The sequence below is a fragment of the Sceloporus occidentalis genome, unplaced genomic scaffold (assembly GCF_023333645.1).
Source record: "Sceloporus occidentalis isolate IW3139 unplaced genomic scaffold, rSceOcc1.0.p SCAF_25, whole genome shotgun sequence".
NCBI lineage: Eukaryota > Metazoa > Chordata > Lepidosauria > Squamata > Phrynosomatidae > Sceloporus > Sceloporus occidentalis.
This window is the reverse complement of record NW_028317005.1, coordinates 665,447-687,739: the sequence shown is the minus strand read 5'-3', so window position 1 is coordinate 687,739 and position 22,293 is coordinate 665,447. Positions and strand designations below refer to the sequence as shown.

The window sequence follows — 22,293 nt, the reverse complement described above, 5'->3', positions numbered from 1 at the left end:
GCAGCAGTGGAGATCAAAGTGAAACGAGAGAGAAGCGGTTTAATGTGAGTGTTTGTTTTCCCTCTCTTGGACCAGGAGGATGGCTCAGAGGTCGGCGTAGGAGGTGCCCAGGTCACGGGCTCAAACACGCGGAAGCACATTTTGCAAGTCTCCACCTTTCAAATGACAATATTAATGCTTTTCAACAACAGAGAAAAGTATACGTTTGAGGTAAAAAACAAAAACAAACTCTTGCTTATTTGTGTGTTTTTTGGTTCTCATTTTGCAGGAATTATGTTTTTCTTTTCAGCAGTGTTCACAGTACAATATAACAAAATGAAACTACCAGAATACATTTCAGATATTTTATCTGAAACAGAAGACATGTTGGTTTTCTTGTTCTTGTCTGTTCCACTTGTATACATCAGTAAAGTGAAGCTTCCATTACAGAATACACTGAAATGCTATTCTCTCTGCAGGAAATACAACAGGAGACGGACATCCCAGAGCGAGAGCTAGTGAGGGCACTGCAGTCCCTAGCCTGTGGCAAACCCACCCAACGAGTTCTCACGAAAGAGCCCAAATCCAAGGAAATCGAGAGCGGTCACATGTTCACTGTGAATGACCAGTTCACTTCCAAATTACACAGAGTTAAGATCCAGACAGGTGTGTAGTTTGAATGCAGGCATGAGAATCTAAAGAGAAATACAAAAGAGAAGAGTTTTGTAGCTACTGGTTCTGATGAGAATGTCCATTATTACTGGACATTATGTCAAATTTTGAATAATGGAAGTGCATATGATGAGGAGTTATATTGAAACTGTATTATACATAGTAAATGGTAAAACCAGAAGTTATCACTTCCATTTCTATTTGCTGAACGTTGTCCGGTACCAAAACCTTTCTTTCTCATTGTTGAAATCTGCCACCGCTTTACATAAATTGAACTGGAGCCTCTGTATGGACTTCCTGTTACATTGGATGGCTTTCTCATATTTTCCAGTGGCTGCCAAACAAGGGGAATCTGACCCGGAACGGAAAGAAACACGACAAAAGGTTGATGATGACCGAAAGCACGAAATAGAAGCTGCTATAGTTCGGATTATGAAATCTAGAAAGAAAATGCAGCACAATGTACTGGTAGCAGAGGTAATAAAACGGATATTTTTTGTGGTTACTGCACTTATTTTTTTTTTACTGTATTGCGTACTTAGCCCCATGGCTACAGAGGACAAAAACCTGAATGCTTTTGTGGGATGATAACATCTGAACACGCACACGCACACACACACATATTGTTCCTCTTGGTATGATGATGTAATTTCTCAAATTTTCCCTTAAATATTTGCCTCTTTAGCACAGTAAAGATGTCGCTGGGAAAGGTTTAATTATTCTTTTATATGAAGGAACATTTTGTATGGAAATGTGTATTTTTAATTGGTCATATAAGCAAATGTAGACCCCCGTGGCTGCCCGCCATTGTAAAACTTCTGTGGGGACATTGCACTTTTTTGGGGTGTTTTTTTTTAATAGCTAAAACTCATTCTGGGGAGAGTGCATTTCATTTGCGTAGCATGCCGTGACTGCATGCTGGGATCGGCAGGAAATCGGAAATACAGAAAAGAAAATACCTCTTTCTAAATGCTGATTTCATGCTATTGACATAGTTTGTAAATTTGGATAAATAGGCTTTTTTTTTTTTTTCTTTAATGTAAATATTTAATTTTTTGTTTTGTTCTAATGTAGGTAACACAGCAGCTGAAGGCCCGGTTCCTTCCAAGTCCAGTTGTTATTAAAAAGCGCATTGAAGGACTTATTGAACGGGAATATTTAGCACGAACACCTGAAGATCGCAAAGTATACACCTATGTAGCATAGAAATTGTGTCCTGCAAATTGATTTACTCTTGGACTTCATACCCTTCGCATGAACTGGGAAGTTCTTTTAAATCATTACACGAACATATGAACGCCATCTCCTATTAAATTACAGTACGTGTTCTAGAACGTGCACAAAGGGCCTACGAGAAAAGTCAACAGCCGAAATGCTCCTGCATCTGAACCATTACTTTTGTAGATATCACATATACAGTTCCTTTGGGGATTTGTTAACGCGCAGATTTTTTTTCCCTCTGAATACTGTACTGAGAGAATAAACACCCCAAAAAAATAAATAAAAATTTAGAAAACCTGTCAAGTTAATAAAATTATTTGCATTTTACTCCCTGCTCCCAAATGTTAGTGGTGGTGTACGTCTGTTTATGTGTATATGCTAGGGTTGATTTGTTTTTGTTTTTTCTTTGGAGGGCAAAAAACATATTTTGAAATGGTTTTCTTTATTTAGAGTGTTGCTTGATTTGATATAAGATTTTTTACACAGAGTGCTAGCTTCATCAATGAGCTTTCAATACGATAGTATGCATAAATATAACAACTCACCGGTGCGTTCTGTGCCTACCTATGGTCCACAGCAGACAGTGTGGCAATTTGATGTTTGCTATAGAGTTGTTAGGTCTCATTTACTGTACATTTACTCCCATCATGTGGGAGGAAGATGGGCTCTAACATGTTGAAGTAATTAATTTATACAAATTCAGGTTGTACAAAAGCAGAGGTGGAGCCATGCAGACCCATCTAAATATCTTATCTTTTTAATTAAGGTTACCTTATTAAATTTGGATTGCACGATTCAATTTGAAAAGATCACTCTCTTGCGAAGTTCACTCTTTCAGTTGTGTTTTTTTTTATATTTAAACCAACTAGGTAAATTGCATTTACGATTATTTGCCATATGAATGCTCGCGTATAGATAATATTTATAAAAGGTTATGGGTCACTTAAAAAAAAAAAATTAAAACAATCAAAATGGCAAAATGTAAAGCATGTATGTGCCAGGTCCATCTTCCAGATTATATGACATTATAATGTCTGTTTTCAGCAGTTGGGGCTTTTTGTCTTTCATTCTTTTCCCATAACCTATTACTTTGGTTATGTGAATACAGATCATGTTATAAAAGCTTTCATTGCATCTGTGCCAGATGGCCCTTTCCGGAATCATATAATGTATGTTTAAATTCTGCGGTTGCCTGTTCATTGAGCAAGTCGTGATTGTAACCCTTCTGAAGACATGTACTGCAGATATAAGAAAAAAAAAAAAAGGAACCTTACTTGGGATGTGTAGGAATCCCGAGTTGTCTAAACATTCTGTGACGAGTTGTCCCATAATTGTTTCAGATTAGTGTTTTTTTTATTTCTGTGGACCACCACTGTGTACGCTTACGCATTCATGATTAAAAACAAAATCCTGAGGCTCTGGAATAAATTAGTTTTTATCTTCCAGGTTTATCATATGAGACTGCTATCTCACAAGGCATATACTGATGGTGTCGTTTCAGGAACCCCATGTGTTACTCTCCCACAGATGCCACTGTGTATTTAGGTTCATTGTTCAATAGATGTCTCAAAAATGCAAGTGGGCGATTTAGCAGGATGCATTTGCCAAAGGAACACCAGATAAATTCAAAGGGACATATCGGCTAGTATATACCTTAAAGTGGTGGCTGGAGTGTCCCTTCAAAAATTTGTAAGCTTTAATATAGATTTTGTTTAATAAAAGCAGATGTTTTTAGATTTCTATCTTTTTTTATCCTATTACAGTCAAGCTACAGATGCTTGTTGATGGGCCTTCATTGGTTAGACATTTCAGTGTGAATCCATAGACGATGTGTGTGTTGCTTTAATTGTAGAGAGAGCCATTGACATTGCCCCTCCCTACTGTGAGACTGCATTGGGAGAAAATGCAATATAACATTAAAGTATGCAGTGTTGGCTAAAATTCTCAGCACATCTTTTTAAAATATTGTTTTCTTTATGTAAGATACAAAACACTGATAATGGTGTAGTGGCTCTTTAAAAGAATGTCTGCACTTTTTATTCTTTAAAGTTTGTGGTTTACGTAGGTAATGGTTGATTATGATTATATAAAAAATGGCATCAAACGGAGAATGGGTTTTAATTTATTTTGTTCGCATCATGCGTTTACCAGTGTTCACTTTAGTCTATGGCTCTTCGTCAACTGGACATACCTGCTGTTCTTTAGGACACTGACTGTAATTACTCTGGTTATTGTGTATGACTTCTGGGTATATTTTTGTCTGCAATAATGTTTTCTTCCCCTCCTAGTTCATTTGCTATTAGTTTGTCATTTCACATGGATCAGATTTTTATATAGCCTTAAAGTAATTGAAAAATAATAAAGTATCCTGTTATGTGAATAATTTAAAGTTTATTTTTCTTTGTAAAGGTTTTCCAGGATTCTTTCAGGTATATCGGTAAAGGTGAGATTGTGTTTGCTTTTTCTGCTAACTACATCCTAAAAGGCACTGAAATAAAAAAAAAAATTACCAGATTGGACCCCCTTTCATTTCATGCCTTCATTCTTTGGGGCATACTTTTTATAGGGTCCTGGAAACATTCCTCAGAGATTTTCGTCTGTATGGACATGATGGCATCACGCAGTTGGCTGCACATCCATGATGCAAATTTCCGTTCCCCCACATCCCAAAGGTGCTCTATTTGATTGAGATCTTTTGACTGTGGAGGCCATTGGAGTACAGTGACCTCATTGTGTGCGCTTTGTGACATGGTGCATTATCCTGCTGGAAGTAGCCATCAGAAGATGGGTACACGGTGGTCATATAAGGATGGACATGGTAAGCAACAATACTCAGGTAGGCTGTCCCATTTAAACAATGCTCAATTTGTACTAAGGGGCAAAAGTGTGCCAAGAAAATGTCACCAACACCATTACACCAACAGCATAAACTGTGGATGCAAGGCAGGATGAATCCATGCTTTTATGTTTACGCCAAAGTCTGACCCTGCCATCTGAATGTCGCAGCTGGAATTGAGACTCATCAGCCCTAGCAGTCTTTAGAACTCCGCAGTTTTGCCAGGAAAGGAGTAAGTTAAAAAAAAAAAAATGCTCGGACAACAATATATTTCATCCACTGCCTTTGCTTACAGTATTACTACAGAAGATCTGAAGGGAAGGGGCATCAGTGATTATGGCCGCACTGAATTAGCCCAGAAGGATTTGGTATTTAGAGTTGGTTAGGATGGCTCAGGTCCACCTTTTCCTCTGCCTAGGGGGCCCAGTGTTGTACCCGACCCACAAAGCCTGAAACTGATGGCATGGTTTCTGAAGGGGACCTTTTAGTCCAGCAAGGTCTCTCGGGTAAAGTTGTCTCTACTGCGGAGTAGGAAACATGCAGATATCTGAAGATTTGGATGTTACTTCATCTGATCCTTGAATTTCTTAAGGAAGGATTAAACAAGGGCTTCTGCCCATTCACACTGAAGGGCCAAATACCCACTTTGTCGGCCTTTGTGAATAAAAAATTAGCAATGCATTGGATTGCTAGGTTTGTTAAAGCCATCTCCAGGATCAGCCCTAGAATCTTATCTAAAGTTCCTTGTATCAATACGATACTTATTCCTACAGAAATTAAAGTGCCAGGAAACAGATGACCAAAAACAGATGACCAAATACACACACCAGGACAGGCTCTCCCACACTGACAGCCAAACACACACACCAGGACAGGCTCTGCCACACCGACACCCCACACACCAGGACAGGCTATGCCACACCAAACACACGCACCAGGACAGGCTCTGCCACACAGACACCCGCATCAGTATGGGTTAATCTACACAAAGCATATAAAAATGCTTTCCTTACTGGTTTGTTTTTTGTGTGTTCCCCCCCCTTTGTGTATTAATGCCCAAGCCAGGACCCCCCTTTGGTTTTAATATATTCCCCTCACACCCTTGTGTATTGCCCCTTTTGTGAATTTTTGCCCCAACACCCTTGTGTATTGATTTGTGATGTCCCCAGCCGCCCTCTCTCGTGTATTGATGTCCCCTTTTGTACTGGTTAATGTACCCTTGTGTATTGCCCCCAGCCACCCATCCCCTTTGTGTATTGATTTATGTGATGCCCCAACCACCCTGTTGTGTACTTATACCTCCCGGCCACCCCCTTTTTGGATTTAATTGTCCCAAGGCAGCCCCCCTTTGAATATGGGTCCCCTTCCACCTACCCCAACTATTTTTTTTAATACTTACTTTTTTGCTGCCTTCCTTCCCTACGGACCGCTCTCCTCCAACGTGCACTTCTCCCTGTCACGGGCAGCTGTTCTGGGTGAGCCTGCCCCCCTTGAGCGTCTTCAAAGGGGCGGGACAAAGAGCCTTACAGAGGCACAGAGCGGCACGGTGCAGGCACGCCGGCCGCTTAATGATTTTAAAGTGGCCGGCGTGTCTTGCAGCTGCGAGTTTTAAAGCGGCCGTATCGACTGCAGTGGCATCTCGGTGTGCTGGTCCACCCTGGGTGCTGCAGGCTTTTGCCGCGCATCACAGACGGCCCTGGCACGGCCGGATTGGCCACTTTAGTGGGGGGGGGCAGCAGGGCCGTTTCACTTAGATTCAGGGCGGCCTGGGGGAAATCGCCCTCCAGCCCGCCCCTGCCTGTGGGTTTTTCTTTGTATCCCAAACAATTCTTTTGGCAGTTCTGGCTGAAATGTTTCTTGGTGTACCTGACCTTGTCTAGGTAGCAAGAGATCCCCCCCATTTTCCACTTCTTCATAAGTGATTGAACAATACTGACTGGTATTTTCAAGGCTTTGAATATCTATATCATTTTCCATCTTTATAAAAAGTTCCAATACCTTGTTACGCAGATCTTTTGACAGTTCTTTTCTGCTTCCCATGGCTTAGTATTTAGCCTGCTCAATGCATCCACGGGAGAGCTAACAAACTCATTGACTTTTTATATACAGGCTAATTGCAATTTAAAAAGCCACCGGTGTGGGAAATGAACCTTAAATTACCATTTTAACCTGTGTGTCTGGACCAATATGCAGCCTCTAGAATGTCCTCTAGTCTATCCCGTGAGCGAAAGGCTTTTGAAACAACTGCTTCTCTCACAGAATGAGCTATAAAGTAGTAATAGCCATACCTGAATGCATTATGTAGGATATCTGCTGCTGAAGGCGTTCTAGTGCACAGATACCCGAAACTTGTTTACAAAAAACTAAACACAATACTGTGGCTAGTTTGGCCATCAAATCGGAACTATAATCGGAAGAATTATCTGCCAATTAGAAAATGTATGGATTGCTCAAGTTTGACAGTACTGAAGCTAGGGTAAGGAGATCTTTACTATGAATTCCTCTCATAATCTGACTCATCAACAGGAAGGGTCCACAGATGCAAGTCCCACTGAGCGTACCTGAGAACTTCCTAGCTCCGGCTACCCAGAGCCTGCCCTTGCTTGACTCGGCCAGGACTGCCCACTCACATCTGTGGGAGTTCCCGCTGATGTCAGTGAGAAATACCCCCATTTAAAGGGCAAATGGGCGGGGAGCAGGGTGTGTGCTCCCGTGACCCGGTGGATTTGGGTGTTACATAGTACATAAGGTTGAAAAAAGACCTAAGTTCATCAAGTTCAACCCTTCTACCTAACCTTCCAACTCTTGATCCAAAAGAAGGCCAAAAAAAAGCCCCTAATTAAGCTACTTCGTATTCTGCCATCAGGGGAAAAATTCCTTCTTGACTCCAAAAGGCAATCAGATTTATCCTTGGATCAAGAAGCTCTAAAATATTCTATTTCTAAGAAAATATCGAGACCCCTTTTGAAGGCATCTAATGTATTGGATAACACCACCTCCCTGGCCAGTGAATTCCATACCTTTATTGTCCTTACTGTAAAGAATCCCTTCCTTTGTGGTCTATGAAATCTCCACTCTTCCAGTCTCAGAGGGTGACCTCTTGTTCTTTATACATTTCTGTTAATGAACAGGTCACTGAAAAGCTCTTTATATTGGCCCTGCATATATTTAAATAATGTTACCATATCCCCTCTAAGACAAAGTTTTTCCAGCGTATATAATTTTAACTTTTTTAGTCTCTTCATAACTAGTATCTCCCAATCCCCTTATTAATTGTGTAGCCCTCCTTTGCACTTTTTCCAGTTCAATAATGTCCTTTTTAAGGACTGGTGTTGAGAAGTGTACCGCATACTCAAGGCGAGGTCTTACCATTGACATGTAAAGAGGCAAGATGATCTCCTGTGAATCAATACCTGTTTTTATGCATTTTTTATGTTTTATGTTTTTATGCCAAAACCTTATTGGCCCTTGCAGCTGCTTGCTGGCATTGCGCACTGTTGTCAAGTCTATTGTCTACCATTATTCCTTAATCCTTCTCAATACTCCATTTATAGTATAGTTCGCATTTTTATTATTTTCACCATAATGCATAACTTTGCATTTATCTATTTTGAACATCATCTGCCACTTGCACGCCCAGTCCCCAACTGTCTAAATCCTCCTGCAAAGAAGAAACATCCAGATTAGTCTGAATTACCCTGCCTAATTTTGTGTCATCAGCAAAAACTGTGACATGGCTCTCAATGCAGCCTGGGAGATCATTTATAAATAAATTAAAAAGAAGAGGACCCAGGACAGACCCCTGAGGCACTCCACTTACTACCTACGTACAGTCTGAGAAACATCCATTCACAACAACTCTCTACATTCTTTTAGCCAATTTCCAATCCAAATACAGACATTTGCCCCTAAGCCTGTTTCTGTTATATATCTGTTATATATTTTTACTAACGTCTTAACAGAATACTAACAGGTTGGTTTGACAAGACCTGTCCTTCACAAATCCATGTTGGCTTCTACTAATTGGATTATGGGTCAAGATATGTTCTTGAATGTATTCTTCCTTGGTATAAACCAGGGGTGCTCAAACTGCGGCCCTCCAGCTGCTGCAGGACTACATCTCCCATACTCTTCAGCCAGCCCCTTAGCTGAAGGAGCATTATGGGAGATGTAGTCCTGCAGCAGCTGGAGGGCCGCAGTTTGAGCATCCCTGGTATAAACAAATGCTTTTTTATCTAAGATTTCAGCTTTCTCTCTGTCTAAACAAGTTTCCTGTTTCAGAAAATAAAGGACCAACATTCTCTACCTTGAACTTTTTTCATTTTTTTTACATATTTAAACAATTTCTTGGGATTGGTTTTACTCTCCTTGGCAATAGGTTTCTCATTTTCTAGTTTAGCCATTTTAATTGCCTTATTGCTGGCTTTGTTGGCATCTTTGTATGCCATAAATGATACTACTGATCCCTCACTTTTATAATGCTTAACCCCTTCGTGACAAAGGCTGATTTTACTTTTTGTACCCTTCGTAACAATGGCCGTTTTAACATTTCTGCGCTTCTCGTGTTTAGCTGTAATTTTCTTCTTTCCCGTTTACTGAACCCACACACATTAGATATTGTTTTTTTCAGGACAAGAAGGGCTTTCTTTAGATTACATTGTTTTGATTGTATCATATTATTATACTAATATTATATTATATTACTATTAAAAAAAGTATAAAATATGGTGAAAAATTTAGAAAAAAATGACTGTTTCTAATTATTTAGAAATACCCAATGTTTTTATGTTTTTTTGCTTTTTTTCTACACATTATGGGGCAATAAGTACAGGTAGCGTTTTGCTATTTCAAAGCCATTTTTTGAAAACTAGACAGCCCAGGGTATTCCAAATGCTAGTATTTTAACCCTTTCCAAGCACTAATTCTACCATCAGCCTTTGTCAAACTTTATGGTAGTAATTTTTTTTGCATTTGTTTTTTCACACACATTTTACTTCAGGCATGAATTAACAGGTTCTGGTATATGTCACAATCATAAAACACCTTAATATGTGTTTAGCAACATCTCCTGAGTACAGCGATACCTGAATGATTTTGCCTGGCTGTTTGGGGGCAAAAGGGCCACATTTGGGGCATGCGCATTTTTCAATGTTGAACTTTGGCATTTGGGGATCCACTGCCCATGTCCTATTTGGGACATCTTTGAGCCGGGCCATTTCAGTGTGCCTAACAAAACCATATATTTTTGAAAACTAGACACCCCAGGGTATTTTAAATGCTGGTATTTTAACTCTTTGCATGCACACATATTACCACCAAAGTTTGCAGTAGTATTTTTTTGTGTGTATTTTTCCCCCACACACCTACTTTATGTATGAATTTACAGCTCCTGGTTGATGCCGCTGTCACACGACACCCCAATATGTGTTCAGCAACATCTCCTGAGTACAGTGATACCCCACATGCATGTGTTTGTCATTTTTTGGGGGAACTAAAAGGCCACATTTGGTACGTGTGCATTTTTCGAACTGGAAATTAGATGTGTGGCCATCCTTCCCCCCGTGTTATTTGGGACATTGTTGAACCCAGCCAATTCATTTTACCCCATTAAATCATACATTTTTTTTAAAGTAGACACCCCATGGGCATCTAATATGCCAGTATTTTAACTCTTTCCATGCGTGAATTGTTTTAAGCTAATGTGCAAATTTTAGGACTTGCTCACAAAAATATATTTTTTATATATATATATTATTTTTTTTGCCTTTTTAACTTGAAGGTTCCCCTGATAGTGACATCAGTGGGAAATTATTTTTACATTTTACTGTTTTTTTTTTAGTATTTTTTTCTAATTATTATTAATTTTATTTTTTAATTTATTTTTACAAATCACACTGTGATTAGAAAGCTGGGCTCCATTGACTTGCATGGTTGAATGCAGTACCTGTATTCAACCTGCAAGTGGAGCCAGAGTTCTCTAGAGGGTCTGGAGACCGTCTAGCAAACTTTTTCGTCTTTATTGTTTTTTTTCCCGGAGCGGTCAAAGTCTATCCAGAGGTAAGTGTTTGGTGTCGCTGGATGCCTCCTGATCGAGGCATTCCAGCGACACCATTTAAGTTTAGAAGGTGATCGTTGATCGCCTCCTAAACGCTTTCAAAACGGGCGTCCTCCGCCATACAATGTATGGTGGATGTTGACGCCCCGGGAGGGGCCAGAGATGGCCCCTAGTGCCGATCGTGGCGTTGCTGAATGCCTCGAGGTCGAGGCATTACAGCAACACCGTTTGGGTGCAGAAAGCGAAAGTAGATCGCTTTCTGCACCCATTTAAAGACGTGCCGGTCCTGGCATGTCAATTGTCATTAAACCTTGATTTTCCGTGACGTGCCCGGACCAGCAATTGTCATCAAGGGGTTAATTGCCAAATCATTTATTTTTTATTTCCTGTTAAACCACATTGGTTTTGACTTGCTTCTTTTGTATTTATTCCCTATAGGTATATATTGGAATGTGTAATTTTGCAATGTGTGCTTAAAGGTATTCCATTTGTCCTCTGTGTTTAGCCCAGTCTATACATTCCATGGTTGACCTTTGCCTGTCAAAGTTCGCCCTTCTGAAATTAAGTGCTTTGGTAGTTACCCATTTGCTTTTTGCAATTAATCTCAAATGAAACCATGTTATGGTCACTATTCCCCAAGTGTTCTCTTACTTTGATGTTTGCGATAAGTTCCTCATTGCTAGTTATTACCAAATCCAGACAAGCATCCATTCTGGTTGGGGTCTCTACTAATTGTGACATAAATTGGTCATTAAGCAGGTTCAGAAAGTTGCTGCCCTTAGGCTAGGTTTCCACTTGGGTTTTTCTTTGCAAAAACGCCCATAATAACACCAATTCAGCCACACGGCGTTTTATTAGTGAAAAAACGCTGCAGCCAGATGTTAGCTGTTCTTCAATAGGAAATCGCACAATGCCATATCCACTTGGCGTTTTTCTGTTTGGCGTTTTTTCAGTCCTCTTTGGCGTTTTTCTGCTTTTTTGGGCTCTGTGGCAGTTTTTCAAAATCGCAGGAAATCGCAAGGAAATCTTGGCGTTTTTCTACAATAGAAGTCTATGGGAGAGAAAAAACGCTATTGAAAAAGCCATGTGGGTTTTGCCTTGGCGTTTTTTATGGCGTTTTTTTTCCACAGTTACAATGCAGAGGATCGACCCAGTATCTGTGTGTCCTACGAGAAATAGGCTGGAACCAAACAGTTTCACACAAAACAAAGTTCATATTGAATTTTATACCATTTGGAACAAACATGCCATTACAAACAAACATAGTCGACGCATCAACTGGATCCTGCGTGCCAAAAGCAACAGCAAACAATTTGCACCATCATTTGGGGCCAATCCTCCTAGAGGAAAAGAGACAAAAGGGTCCGCCGGGGCGTGTTTAAGTAGAACTCTACCAAGGAAATGACATCAGGAGGAGGCAGATACTTGCCATTTATCCGAATCCCTTTTAGCTGGGTGAAAATTCTAACGTGTAAAGGCTGGAAAAACTGCCTAAGGTTAAAAAAAGCAATTTCCACAGAAAGGCTAAAAGGCCAGAAAAAACAACAGAAAAAAACGCCAAAACGCAGTGGCAGTTTTCTTGGCGTTTTTCATCAAGAAAATAATGCAGGACAAAAACCCAAGTGGAAACCTAGCCTTAGTGTTGAGCTGGAGCTTCACCTGGAGAGCTCCGGGTCAAACCCGGAGAGTTCCCAGGTATGCCACTGAGATGGCAGAATGATAAACATTGATATCCCTGTATGCTTTACCCTGATCAAAGAAAAACGCCAAGTAGTTTGCAACTGAAGTTACATCATCTCAAATGGGAGCCAGTTCTAACTGTTCCGAGGATTTTGAGTTGTCCTGTTATTACTTTTGGTACCCGAAGCTCTAATATTGGAAATGATGTAGACAGCCAATTAAAGTCTTTCGAAAGGTAGTTCATCTCCTAAACCGAAGAAACCATGAGAGCAAGATTGTTCGACTAGATCAATGAATGTGACACTGCCCGCATCTGTGAGCTAAATTGAAAGAAAAGGCAATGCACACATGTGCAACTAAAGACCCACAAAACAAAATGGCGGCAATAAGCAGAAAAGTGTATAAGCGGCTCCTGGATGATGCAACTGACAGGAAGATTCTTATCTCCGAAGGACACTTGTAGTAAAGATGTATTAAAATTGCAGTTTTGGTAACAATTATAAAAAAAAAATTAAGACTGGTCAGAAGTCTTCTTCCCCCAAGGTGCAACCTGCTTGAGTGAAAGGTGCTTCCTATTATTATTATTTTATATAGCGCCATGATATTCTATAGCGCTGTACAATGGGTCAATAAAGGTATATTGGTTAGATTTGCAGCATGTTATTAAAAATATTTTTTCCCGTTAGTGGTGGGCCACAAATCACAACATGAAGAATTCCTGTCATCATAGGTCGGAACTACAATGCAGGCCAAATGGCACCGTTTTACACCCCCCCCCCTACTGCAGGACACCACACAGTACCATCCTACTAATACTAGTGTATTTGTTTCTTGAGTGGCGGACCGACAGGATAAGCACATCCCCTTGGGTATGGCTGAATTTACAGCCGCCGGTAATTCAATGTGCGTTACTTTGTGTCAGAGCAGAGCCCTCTGACCTGGTTGCCGGGCAACCGGACACGCCATAACGTCATCACGCTTTCACTTCGTTCCTGGTCATCTCCCGACAGACCGGACCCAGAGGGCATGGAAGGGGTATGTACCGCCCGTACACCGAGCACGGACCGGGAACGCAGACACGCGGTTTCCTGAACGTACGAGGTTCGCACGGCCGTCTACTAGCATAGTGTAGGCCTAACCGGAGTGTATTTCTCGTTAGCTGTTTGTCTCCCCACCGCAGTTCAACCCTTTATGTGCCGGGGTGCAGGAAGAGCATTACGTGCAGGCGGTTAAAGGGACATGAACCAATCATGATTTTATTAAGATTAAGGAACAAAAAGTTTCCTCATAACACATATCACATCACACGTCTCATCACACAGCTTTATTGTATTAAATAACGACTGTAAAATATAATACATCATCGAATGGGGATTGTTGTTTTAGGGCATGATTGCGTTTTTTCTGTGCTGTTTTTTATTATATATATATATTTCTGTATTTCTGTACAGCTGATTTTGAATTCCACTGTCTTTCAATTGAATTTTCTGTATCAGTGTTATAAGGAAATCCTGGTGCCAATACTGAACCGTATAATGGATCACTTTCAGATGCTCAGATGGAGGGATAGAAATAAGAAAATGGCCTGGGAGATTGAAATAAGGAGAAAGGGATAAAGTTTTGGGAGAACAAAAAAAGTATGCATTACTATGAGCACCTAAGGTACAGGAGCATAGTGATTAAGATCAGTAATATAACTGCACAAAAGCATTTGTGTTAAAGGCAAAATAGTAGATAGTCCTATCAGGGCAAGGTTAATTTAATAAATGACTTATAGAAAATCGGAGACTTTATAAAAACAGAATAGAATGATTCTTGTCTGCTGTGAAATTCTGTATTCCTTACTGTTTTTTCTTTTCTTACTGATATACGTTATAGCAAGTAAATAAACCTTTTTGGTTCTGGAGGGATGGTGTTCATCTCCCTCTGGTATTGAAAGGTCTAAAGCAGATGTAAGACATTTTTTGGCATGGTGTCTGAATACAATGAGGCTTCTTCCATGGTGATGACTTGCAGCCGGTAGGAATTTTGCTGACCTAGATGGGGTCTGGTTAGTTACGTAAACTGATCTTTTAACTGAAATGTTAGAAAGCTAAACATTGTACAGACCAGGCAGCTTTCATTATTGCACCTTGTTACTCGTGGAAAAACAAGTGGTCCAATTTTTTTAATATATAAATATATTATATATAATAATATATAATATAGGCAGATGTTACCATTTCTAAATATAAAAAATGCATTCTCGGCATACCAAAATGCCATATAAGAATAATAGCTTTCCAAAGCTACTTTTTCTGCATTATGCCTCTTAGTTCCGGAAAACAAATATTTGCTCGATTATAAGACGACCCTATAGGAAAAAAGTTTTACCAGTAAATGTTAATTCATCTAAACTATTTTTTTTTTAATAAAAGCTATGATTGAGAAAAATATTTTGGTTTTATTTCCTTCTATTTTCCAACCTGCCCCCCAGTTATGCACATCTGCCCCAAAAATGCCTTATACCCCCTATATGCCACTGTGCCCCATGATATGCCTTTTAACCCTCTAAATGCCACTGTGGCCCATGATATGCCTTTTAACCCTATATGCCACTGTGCCCCATGATATGCCTTTTGACCCCCTATGTGCCACTCTGCCTCCAGAAATGCCTTATACCCCTATATGCTACTCTGGCATGTAGAGGGTTAAAAGGCATATTATGGGGAAGAGTGGCATATAGGGAGGTTTAAGGCATTCAGGAGGCAGAGTGGCGTATAGAGGGTTAAAAAGGCATTTCTGGAGGCAGAGTGGCATTAAGGGGGTTAAAAGGCATTTCACAGAGCACTCTGCCTCCAGAAATGCCTTATGCCCCCCATTTGACACTCCCCCCGCCCCCCCCCCAAACTTACCGGTGCTTCTGACTTCCCTGTCATGTAGCCGGGGCAGCGTGTAGATCCCACGCGCTTACGCTGCAGCCGGAAGGAGGCGTGGCTAGCAGCGGGGGTTGTCTGCGTCCAGGTCCGGACTGGGACAAAAAATAGGCCCGGGCATTTCAGACTGAGCAGCCCATTTTTATGAAAAAACATATATGTACATACATATACATAATACTTGGTCATTCAACATGGGAAGCCTGAAGCTACAATTTAGTACAACTAATCCTTTAAAAAAATATTAGAGTAAATAACACAATACCTTATCTTTTCCACTAAATGATTTTAGGGCCTTGAATGTTTTGTCCCCTGAAGTCACTACAAATTCAGGAGGGCATTTTATCTCTGGATAAGTAAAAATGAAAGAGTCCCTACTGTAAATTAAGGAAACAGATAAGCAAACACACACACCAGGACAGGCTTTTCTACACCGACACCCAGACACACACACCAGGACAGGCTCTGCAACACCGACATCAAAACACACACACCAGGACAGGCTCTGCCACACTGACATCCAAACACACACACACCAGGACAGTTAAAAAAAGAAGAAATAGTTCAGCACTCACCTCCCAGGAAGCTGGGAGCTAGCAGGGAAAAAAGGGCAAAACAAAAACAGAAAGCATAACAAAAATAGCAACGTTTGGCCGAAACGTTGCTTTTTTGTTTTGCTTTCTTTGAATAAAGTAACCTAAGGATTGGAAGCTGATTGGAGTGCTGGGGTTCTTTTCTGTGTTCAAACACACCAGGACAGGCTCTGCCACACCAACACCAAAACACATGCCTCAGGACAGGCTCTGCCACACTGACACCCGAACACACACACTAGATCAGGCTCTGCCACACTGACACCCAGACACACATCAGGACATGCTCTGACACACTGACACCCAGACACACACACCAGGACAGGCTCTGGACAGGCACACCGACACCCAAACACACCAGGACAGGCTCTGTCACACCGACACCCAAACACACACACCAGGACAGGCTCTGTCACACCAACACCCATACACAAATGCACACCAGGACAGGCTCTGCTACACTGACACCCAATCACAAACACCTGGACAGACTTTGCCACACTGACACCCGCATCCGGAGGGTTTCCATGGACGGTTTCACTCAGCCTGCCTGTGGCATCTTTGCCCCCAAAACAGCTTGCCTGTGGCAACTTTGCCACCAAAACAGCCTGCCTGTGGCATCTTTTAATTAATTAATTCCCTCATTCAGATACTCATTAATTCCCTCATTCAGATACTCATTCACAAACATTCATTCACTCACTCCTTCACATATACTCATTAATTCATTCTTTCATTCAATCTCACATACTCCATACAGCCTCCCTCACCCCCTTACCTGAACTTATGATGTACGCGCCGCTCTCAGACTTCTGCAGATCTGCACAGGGGAAGCAGACGCGCAGCAGGGTCATGTGACGTACGTGACGTACGTCACATGGTTCCGTTGGATTCCTGCGTCCCTCTGGCGGTAGAAGAGACGCTGCTCGCGCACGTCTGCCAGGTAAGTAGCGGGCCCGCTGCTAGAGTTGCGGGCCAGGTCGCAGTTGCTGCGGGCTTAAGGGGCAGGTGCCCCTTTTGCCCTGCATTAAGGACGGCCGCATAGGCCCAGTCAGTCCGGTCCTGACTGGGCCTATTTTAAGGTAGGGGCCTGGAGCTGCAGCTCCATTAGCCCCTAAGTCAATCCGGCCCTGCCCCGCCCCGGCCCGGCCCACCGGGCAAATGCCCGGTGTGCCCGATGGCCAGTCCGGGCCTGTCTGCGTCCATCGCGCAGACCTTCCCCGACTGTCAGAGATCAGAGTTCCCCGCACCGGTGTCTGTGGGGAGACAGGAGGATCCAGGTCCCCTGCAGCTGCGGGGGATCTGGATCTTAGTCGTCTCATAGTCAGACCTATTTATATTTATTTGAGTATATAGTATTTAATGCTGCTAACACAATAAAATCATCGCCTGATTGTTCCTAGAAGAAGTGATGTATTTCCTTTTATAGTATAGATCAGCAGGAGCGACAAAGACTGGCAGTGTGAGACATCTGACAAAAGAAGCTCAGAGGCAGCTAACATTGCTGCTGGAAATGTCGGCTTTATACCTGGAGTGTATAGTATCACTGAGAAAATTCTGAGGCCATTGCTTTCCCAGCTCAGTAAGTGAATGGAAAGAAAAAGACACAAGACCAGCACAGCATAGTCATCCTCCTGCCTTACTATCTGTAGATAGTAAACCGACAGCTATGGTTGTGAGCACAGGTTAGTGGCGTTTTCGTGCTGCGTTAATCTCTCTATTTAGAGTGCCCTGTTTTTGTTACCAAAGCTTGCAAAGCAAACATAAAAGCTTCACACAGAACACTCGAACATTTAACATTTTATCCTTATGAAATTCAGTGGCAGCTGTTTTGCAATTGTAATTGCCATGTTTTTTACCTGTTTATTGTACAATATATGTATTTTTATTATGCAGTACAGGCAGTGCTTTCATATGATGTTATATAATATCAAAAGAAAGTTAAAAGTTATATTACATATATTGTGTGGGTACACTAAACCTTAAAAGGTTTATTTTTTTTGTTATGGATGGCCGAATGCCCTCTTGGGATCTTGTTGTAACCAGATGTAACCTAATGATGTCACTGTAATATGAATGTTGTCCGTGAATGTATTTATAACCTTATTGCATGAATTTAAATGTTTATTACTCACTTTTTCTGGAGAGAGAGAAACCTCTTGCCATTTTGATACCTACTTCAGCTGATAACCAAGTCGTTAGAAAGCTGGGCTCTATAGCCCTACATATCTGATCACAGTAAGGCAACACATCACCTGAAACTTTTCCCAGGAGACAAGTAGAGTCAAGTTGATAAATTTTTTGGGCTAAATGAGTAGATTTAGAGTGCAAGCTTTCAAGACCTCTCAGGTCTCTTCCAATAATGTTAGAGAAAAAAACATGGTATTAATTTGTCAAAATGTTAAGGCTGTCAAACATGCTATCTTAATTGCACTTTGGATGATAAGAGAAGGAATCAGATTACAAAGAAAATAATAGAACAACATTGGGTGCATCACGACACTTCCCTTTTGCCTCCTACAGCACTGCTAAAAAAGCTGGGGATGGTTTCGGTGCATGGCCAATTTGCCTTATGGGGAGACAGAAACAGAATATCGAGTAGTTAATTAGTTAATATAATTCCATCCACGAATAACACTCTCTGGCTCTCTTTCAGTCAAGTCTGGTAGCATGTTAGATCTATATTTAAAAACAATCATCGGAAGTAGCACTTCCTGCTTGCGTGAACGCCTATATAGTAGAACAGGAAGATTAACTTTCCATTTTTTATACAGTAGTTTGCTTTAAATTCAAAATAAAACTAATTTACTAGGTGTTTTTTTCTCATTTTATTTGTTATTTTTATTATATAATGGATCAACTTTAGTGTGAAATCAACTTACAAAAGAAAACATAATTGAAAAAGTGCTTTAAGTATTATCGAATAAACCACATGCCATATATTATTTTTCTGACTGGTTTATTTAAATTGGCGATTTCAAGTTAGGTGAATACTTTAATAAAATTAGGTAGATTTTTTTGCATCGCACATGATTAAGCCCAATAAAATTATTGGCAGACAAGAAGCCATATCACATGCACTTATTGGGAATGCTTTTAACCAAGGCTTTTCAGTGAAAGCTCAGATGTGATGATGCATGTGTGTTATTCTAGAATGGACTGATGAATCCATTGCACATATGGGTTGGATAAAATGTAGTCCCCATCACATCTCACCTGAGTGGTCCAAACCATCCTAGTACTGCCTGAGACTGTAGGGTAAAGGGTTATGACATGTATGTTGAAGTCAAGTTAGTGATGTAGGAAGAATATGCCCTGGCATTTGACCACACAGGTAAACGTGGGTGGGCTGGGCTAAAATATTCAACCACCCCTGGGCTGCCAGAACTGTATTTCTTCCTTATAGATAGCTTTTGTGAATATTGGTATACACACACGTGTTTTTTGTTTACACAGGAAATTATAAATGGATGATGAAAAGGTAACCTTGCCTCTCACTGTTCATCTGCTGGCCAGTTCAGGAAGCACGTTATCAATACAACAAGCCGTTGACCAGCTTTTGCACAGAGTATGTCCAGATATCCAGCTTTTTCTTGTATCAGAGCGGCCAGCTCTGACCAACACAGTCAAGTCTCCTAGAAAAAGGATTGAATTCCCAGGGATCTCCGTGACACTTTTTCTTCGTGAGGAAAGAGTATCTGTACTGCGTGGCTTTTTACAGCTACATCCATGGAACCGTGTGCACATAGAATCCAAGAAAGTAAGAACATGTGCTTTCAGCCAGTCTACTGCAGATTACTACTGTCTCGATCTACACATGCCGGTGTGGGGAATAAGACAGGTGCACTATGGCATGGAAATTGTAAGACTTACCTTGTATTGTAGCTTTGATAACTACGAGGATGCTGTGCGACTTTATGAAATGATTCTTCGAATGGAGGCAGTTACAGAGAAACCAGGATTCTGCTTCTTTACACTGTATTCTACGAAGTACACATCTGTTCAGTTCTCTTTAAAACAACTACCCCCTGGGATATCTGTGCAAGTAAAAGACAGATGTGCCCTTCAGTTTGGCGTTCAGGCAATAGGCCAGCTTGTTCCTTTGCTGCCCTACCCATGCATGCCCATTAGTGACACACGATGGCAGACACAAGACTATGAGGGGAACAAAATCTTGTTTATGGTAATTACTTGCATTTCAGCCTTACAAAAAACAAAGTCTTTGCCAAATCTAGAGCGGAGTCCGTGGGCCTGTCATTTGTGTAGAGAGCATCATATTTCATCCGCTGGCAGATATCAGATAAAGCCATATTTTATTTCTTTTTCACTAGAAAAATATTTGTAGGGAAGTGCTGAATTTTTAACAGTAAACATAGATAGCAAAATAATTGTTGTTGATTGTGCCATTACTTCAGTCATGGTTAGATAAGTGTGACTCATAGCTTCATCTTGGAGTTTATTTACTAAAGGGAGAGTTGTGGTTTCTACTCCCTTACTTCAATATACATTATAGAGGGTCTACTCTGGCAAGTTTCTCCAGCAATAACTGAGTTAGCCCTGCATCATGTATATTTTAATGGGTGAACACATCCCATTATATTTTGTTGCTTAAAATTAGTGATTTAAAATAAACTTTTCCATGCAAAAGTCAAAAGCAAAATATCAGAGATGTACTGAACGTTAAAACATTATGAAGGGCCAGCCTTGGTAAGCTTTTTGTGCATAGTTAAAAATAAATGAAGTGACTCAAGGCAGTCCCTTATACTATCTTTGCATTATGTATTATGCCAGCCTTGCATAATGTCAGTCCACGATACATGGCTGTATTTGGGGTTAAATAAAAAATCTCATCTCAACTACTGTATGCATTATGAAGGTCCAGTTACGGTAAGAGGGTGTTCTGTTAGAAATGGTTTTGTACCTCACCATAGAAAGGTAGAATGTGACAACAGGCATGAACCATTCAGATTATCTAGTCAGTCCTTTGTTGACTACTTTTATACGTCAATCCCTATTCACTCATTGTCTTGTGTTATATTCAGGGTAGTTATATTCCTATTTCATGCGTGTTTAAATCCCCCCCCCCCCACACACTGTATTAACCTCTACCACTTCTGCTGTAAGACCATTGCACTTATCAACCACCCTTTCACTGAAGTAAAACCTCATTACATTAAAACATTACACCTAAACACCCAATGTTAGTTTATTGTTAAATGAATAAACCTCAATCAGAAGATTAAGCATTCTGGCAAACTGAACATGCACATTTTTCAGACTGTTCAAAACAGTCAAATAGTAGATTTAGTTCCAAAAGTGTTAATGAATATGGTAGGTGGATTAGCACCTTTAACACAACTCAGTATTTGCATCCGCTGTACTGCTATCAATAAATAGTTGAAAAATACATATGTTAACAAGTAGATTTGATTTTAAAATTATATTTGTCTTGTGCACAGGTTACTGAAAACAATGTGGCAAATTTGGGTCATCTGGACAGCAGAATGGCTAGAGTATCACGTGTAACTCCATGTGCTCGGCAGAAAACATTCGTGGGACTTTTCCCAAAAATGGGGCATGAAAGGCTACCTGTATCTGAAGAGGCGAAATTCAAACAAGTTTTTAACTTGGCCTGCAACTTCTCAGATCAAAATGAAAAGACTTGTGATCAAAGTGAAAATGATCTCCAGAAACCAGTGCCAAGACACAGTGTGCAATTGAAAGAGACCGAGACAAATGTAGACACTGGATGTACAGTCATTAAACTAAGAGAGCAACCTATTTTTGATCACAATTTCACAGGCCTTCAGGACTTAACAGTTTTTGATGGCAGGCATTTCTGTACCACGGGTGAAAAAGAACCCCTAGACATGTTCTCTAAACCACATGGCTCTGTATCCCCTATGTCTGTCAAAAGTAACACAGAATGTGGGCTGGGCACCCAGTGCATTAAATTGGAGAGATCAAAAGTAGACCATAGCAACTACAGAGTACAGAAAGAAGAATTCTTCATTTGAAATGAGTCAATACAATATTTCAATTCTCAGAGTTTCCTATAAAATAGTTTGTTAATGATTCATTTTCTTAGGCTGTCAGTATTCACAGGATATGTAGTTCCTTTCACATTAAATACTTCTTACGTAAGGTTCTCCGGATCTTATTTATTTTCTCATCAAACTATTGTGATCCTATTGACTACTGTAGCAACATTGAACTGAATGTCATCTTCTTCATGGTCCTTAGCAAATTGTACACATTGCTGTGAAACTCGCTGTGCTGCAAAATTCACGTTGAGTCATCAAAGCTTCGAGTCTTGGTAATATCTGAGAACATGAGGTTCTT

The 22,293-nt window shown here is 40.6% G+C and overlaps 2 protein-coding genes across 3 annotated transcripts in view; both read left to right on the top strand.

The window, feature by feature from the left end:
- The window catches only part of LOC149300236 (cullin-3), a 36,263-nt gene extending 34,406 nt beyond the window's left edge, over positions 1-1,857 (top strand). For both annotated transcript variants that reach the window (XM_089485371.1, XM_089485370.1), the window contains exons 12-15: positions 76-210; positions 459-645; positions 983-1,128; positions 1,726-1,857. In XM_089485371.1, coding sequence (XP_089341497.1) covers positions 76-210; positions 459-645; positions 983-1,128; positions 1,726-1,857 — 600 coding nt within the window. The remainder of the gene's footprint in view (positions 1-75; positions 211-458; positions 646-982; positions 1,129-1,725) is intronic.
- Positions 1,858-19,417: 17,560 nt separating this feature from the next.
- Positions 19,418-21,968, top strand: LOC149300235 (protein FAM124B-like). The gene is made up of 2 exons (XM_089485253.1): positions 19,418-20,134; positions 21,411-21,968. The coding sequence occupies exons 1-2, from the start codon at positions 19,418-19,420 to the stop codon at positions 21,966-21,968; spliced, it is 1,275 nt and encodes a 424-aa protein (XP_089341379.1).
- Positions 21,969-22,293: the final 325 nt, after the last annotated feature.

What these genes read in the sequence shown, in the direction of transcription:
- LOC149300235 (XM_089485253.1), top strand. Translation starts at nt 19,418, where the DNA reads ATGGATGATGAAAAGGTAACCTTGCCTCTCACTGTTCATCTGCTGGCC. An exon ending in GGAACAAAATCTTGTTTATG is followed by an intron (nt 20,135 to 21,410) that starts GTAATTACTTGC and finishes TCTTGTGCACAG; the next exon opens with GTTACTGAAAACAATGTGGC.